Genomic DNA, 4,691 nt, shown 5'->3' with positions numbered 1-4,691 from the left:
GAGATTTGTAGAGAGATTAGGTAGTAATCATGTTTAAGAGTATTTAAGAATCATCATGAACAAGAGAGAGAGTCTAGAGAAATAATCCCAAACTTCTTAATTATTAATCTGATCAGAGTTTACAATATATATGAGGAGGCAACACTAGAATGAGAGTTTCATAAAAGACACTATTACAAGAGATAAGGTTTGCTTTAATTCAAACAATCCAATGAGCTTCTTCCTTGTGCATAAAGCTCATTTTGCTTTATCCAGCTCTTCTCCAGCCTGTCACACGCGCCTCATCTTCCCTTGCAACGGTCTGATGCCTTAGCTAAGGGAATATGACTTCTCTTCTTCATCCAAAGTTACTCGGGTAACTAGTATAACTAGTATACTAGTATAACTAGGGTAACTTTGGTTTAACATTTGCAAGTTACTCGGGTAACTAGTATTACTACGCCATGTATGGCCTCTTCATCGTACTCAACTCCTCATGTCTTTCTCTTCTCATATATTGATATCATCTCAACATCTAGGAGCGTCAATGGTTCCTCCTCTTCAAGGGACATGGCACTTATCGCTTTGTAGAAAGAATCCACAATTCTTGTCATAAAATTACTATCGGAGAGAACAGAGCACCGACGGAGAGAAAGTTTTTCGGGAAGCAGGTCTAGCAAAATTGATGTGAAACATCCATCAAACACGCCAAACTATGTCACAATTTTCTTAGAAATCATCACAAAAGGAAATACATGATAGACTCAATTTTAGGAAAATGAAAAATAGGAAGGGATATGTAAAGTCCATAAGAGATAAAAAAGTTGAGTGTAAGATATAAAAATCAAGTTTCCAAAAAAGAAAGACCAATGCCAAGGGCCGGTAAATAATTTCCACTCAAAACCGAAGGTAGAAATATATTTAAAAAAGGAAGGTAAATGTCATTGGAAATCCCATTCTAGAGAGAAAAGGAACCCCTTGACAATGAATGATAAGGGAGAGAGATATTCATAAACTTCCTTTTTTTTTTTTTGGTGTAATATTCATAAACTTCCTCAAAAAGGAATCAAGTTAGAGGTGGTATAATTTGCAACTTGCATATTACAAGATACCCGAGGGGAAAAAATACAAGATGGTATAATATGATCCAGGATAGGATATAGATTAGCCGTCATTTCATTTTCAACGTTCAGATATTCCAATTGATTAATTGATTAGAGCAGAGAAGCTGAGGTGAGGTTGGAATCCCTGGCATATATTTCTCTCTTTCACCATGTCGCTTCAATCTATACGCCTGCAAGTCATAGAGATTCCAGGTCTCTTTAAACACTTGGAGTTGACAAGAAATATATCTTACGATTTATTTATCTTTCCTTCTTCCTCTATATCCCCTTCCCTCTCAAACATCTCAAGGCTGGGTGACAAACATAGCGGAACTGAACTCGGTTGGCTCCGTGAAAGTGTGAAATCTTCCATAAGTCGAAAGAGTGTCTGTTAAATAATATGGATTATACACAGTGCAACTCATATACTTTAACTCTTTAGTTCCAAGAAGAGAAGAATCTAAGGGTTATTCAAAAAATTTGTCACTTGTTTCACGTATAATGCATCGATATTTGGCTTCAAGTTCAAACTTCTTGTATACCACCCTACCACTGTAACTCAAATATGAAGTAAGGAATCAAAGAAGTGGCAACAAAATCGCAGATTCTCTTTCACAAATGTCATTCTCACAAGACTAAACTATCATACTTGCATTGAATTGATTGCATAAAGTCAAAGGTGAGCTACATAAAATTGGATTTAGCATTTGGATGAAATTCTGGGAAGCTTCATTAGACCGTTGGTGACTCTCAAATACTCACCGTGATTGTTGTTCTCTTGTTGAACACCAACTTTAACAATTTCAAGACGTTTAAGTTTCTCCAAAAAATGCCCCATTTGTTTCAGTTCTTTACTACTTCCTCCATACCCTGTAATTTCTAGCACCTTCACTTGGCATCTCCATAAACAACATTCTCCTACTTCCTTCTTCTGAAGGATGCAAGCACACACGTCCCCACATTTATCTGTCACCTTGTGCGCAAGACCCTGAAAGGATAAAAACAACCCAAGGAATTCATGTATACTGACCAAGAAAATACTTAAAAGGAAATGTGTAGTAATACACTAAAAGCATCTCCAACCATCTATAGATTTGTCTCTATTATAGTATTTAGAGTCAAAATTGCTCTAAACCATCTCTATTTTTTCCTCTAAAACATAGATTGCTATTTTTTTCTTTTATTTTTCTCTATTTTGAGAAAATATATTTTAGAAAATACATTTGACTAATTTTTTTCTCTATCATAGAGTTCTTCCATTTTTTAAAAAAATAGCAAAACACATTAGAGATGATACCAGGATCATCATACCTTAATGACTAAAGTTTCCAGAATCGGAGAATTCTTCAATAAGAGTGGCAGAACTTGCCAGCCTTGTTTCTCGTCGCTCTCAAATGATAAATCAGTGAGGTTGCTGAATAGGGGAATGGAACTACAACATGAATAAAGCACCTGATGATCATATACTAGCAAACATGAATGAGTATGATTATCATGCTCTACAAAACCGTAACAGAACAAGTAGCGAAACTGACCTCAAGAGAATGAGGAGACAAGTGAAGAGTCTTGACATTGCTTAACCCCGCAACAAGTATGGTAACATCACCAAAACCATCATCATAAACATCATTCTCATAATCAAAATTAAATTCTATAGGTGATTCCCATAATCGAAGATCCAGTCTAGCTTCAAGAAGCGAACTAAAATCAACAGTATAATGTTCCTGGACATAACCAGAATAGTCAAGGAACAAAAGGCTCGGTGTCTCAAACAAAACGCTGGTATAATCATCCAGTTTCTCTTTAGAATAACCGCTAGAAATGGTCAGCCGTTTGATAGATTGACTCGACACAACCATTATCCAGTCACTTCCGTGGGGTCCATCACCATAACGTAAGAATAGTTCCTCAAGAACAGGACAACCAGAGATGAGCGAGTCAAACATGTAATCAGCTCCATAACCAGTTGCAATGAGAGTAAGTGTTTTGAGAGCTGGGAAAAACACAGAGCCATTAGGAAGACAACCTCCTTCTTCAAGATAGAATCCATGAGAAAGAGTGAGCTTAACCAGTGTGTTGCTGGTGAAGAACTCAGAATCTATACAGTGATCTTCATCTGATGTCAAGTGTAGTTCCAAGAAGCCTCGCTCTAAAACAGTGTGAATCCAACGGTCGACACGAGATGTGTCTAGGTTGTATCGACATTTTAGAGTGAATTTCTTGACTTGGGAATTCACTAAGAGAGCAAGAGTATTGTCGACGAAATCAAAGAAGCAGCTACGAGGAAGATCAGTTACTTTGTTGGGATAGAGAAGCATTGAGTCATCGAAATCAAGAATGTTTACCAGAGAAAGCGAATGTTTCCATCTTTTGGACAGAACCGACGTGGAAGCAGCAAGTTTTGTCGGAACCAACGACAAGATGTTTCCAAGAACTTCATCGGGTAAACTGCTGATTAAATCTCTAACACTCGTATTAACAACTTTACGGGAAGCCATAATAACTCCAGATTAAGGTCTTAAACAAAAAATATCAAGTAGAAGGTTATATATAAATGCCTGAAATTTTAAAAGATCAAAAGAAAATCATCAAAATCTGAAAGGAAATATAAACCAGATGCGAAAGCAATATTGACTTGGAGAGTCGAGAGCGACAAAGAGTCTTTGTTTAAAATTAATTTATCTTAATCCTTGTCTAAGCAATAATGACCAATCTAATTCAGAAGCATGTTTGATATCTGAAACCATGTGGCTGTTATTTTGAGGCCCATATGAAAAAGACTAAAGAGAGGCCTAGTTCTATTCAACAAAAAAAGAAAAAGAGAAAAAAGTGCATGGATTTACAACGATTCAATTTCAATTGTCAACTAGAAATTGGAACTTGATCTTTTATGGTATAAATATAGGGAAGTTTACTTAAATATACAAAATTTTAAGACAATTGACAAGAACCATAAAGATCTTTTTTTTTATTACTGGAATTTTTTAAATACCAATCGTGTCTTTTTTTTACGTTATGAGAAAAAACATATTTACAGGAATGCCATTACTTTTCGCTGCCACATAAGCAAAAACCCGGCGCCACGTAGGAATTATGTTCTGTGTTTTCATTAAGCCAGCCGTAATTCGCTACATACGTCGTTACGGCTGATTTATATCTACATGTCGGCTGAATAAACAAACGTGGCTGAGTTAAGAGGAAAAGGTTGACTTAAGAACATAAGTCAGCCGGACGGTACGACTAAATTACAAAAATATGGCTGATTTATGAGATAAAGACTGACTTACAGACAAAGGTTACGGCTGACTTATACATCGGCGGTTTGTTTTTTGAAAAATTTGGCTGAGTCGTAACTAAGAGACGGCTGAGTTATGTTTCCCCGGCTGAGTTAATGAATATCGACTGGCTGAGTTATATAATTTACGGCTAACTAATGTGATGTTGTTACGGCTGAGTTTATGATTAGTCGGCCATAATAGGATGGATTAACAGTAAACTCAGCTCGGTTACGGCTGACTTATTAGCGAAAGATTAATTACTAGAATATCATTCGTTTGACGGCTGATCTATGTGACGATACGGCTGATTTATCGTTTTTCATCCTAATTA

At 36.3% G+C, this 4,691-nt stretch overlaps 1 protein-coding gene across 1 annotated transcript; it reads right to left on the bottom strand.

Annotated features, from left to right (window-relative positions):
• Nucleotides 1-1,736: 1,736 nt before the first annotated feature.
• On the bottom strand, nt 1,737-3,682 carry LOC106298420 (F-box/LRR-repeat protein At2g29930-like). Its single transcript, XM_013734544.1, has 3 exons — nt 2,618-3,682; nt 2,394-2,534; nt 1,737-2,070 (listed from the first exon to the last, which is right to left on the bottom strand). Exons 1-3 carry the CDS (start codon nt 3,578-3,580, stop codon nt 1,783-1,785), a joined length of 1,392 nt encoding a protein of 463 aa, XP_013589998.1. The 5' UTR covers nt 3,581-3,682; the 3' UTR covers nt 1,737-1,782.
• Nucleotides 3,683-4,691: the final 1,009 nt, after the last annotated feature.

Source organism: Brassica oleracea, chromosome C1 (assembly GCF_000695525.1).
Source record: "Brassica oleracea var. oleracea cultivar TO1000 chromosome C1, BOL, whole genome shotgun sequence".
NCBI lineage: Eukaryota > Viridiplantae > Streptophyta > Magnoliopsida > Brassicales > Brassicaceae > Brassica > Brassica oleracea.
Note: the sequence above shows the minus strand (reverse complement) of the source record. Positions and strands in the feature narration are given on the sequence as shown.

Excerpts from the sequence above, each read along its gene's own strand:
- LOC106298420 (XM_013734544.1), bottom strand. The coding sequence starts at position 3,580 with ATGGCTTCCCGTAAAGTTGTTAATACGAGTGTTAGAGATTTAATCAGC. Across the intron at positions 2,535-2,617 it reads TGTCTCCTCATTCTCTTGAG|GTGCTTTATTCATGTTGTAG; the intron begins GTCAGTTTCGCT and ends TATGATCATCAG. Across the intron at positions 2,071-2,393 it reads TGGAAACTTTAGTCATTAAG|GGTCTTGCGCACAAGGTGAC; the intron begins GTATGATGATCC and ends TTATCCTTTCAG.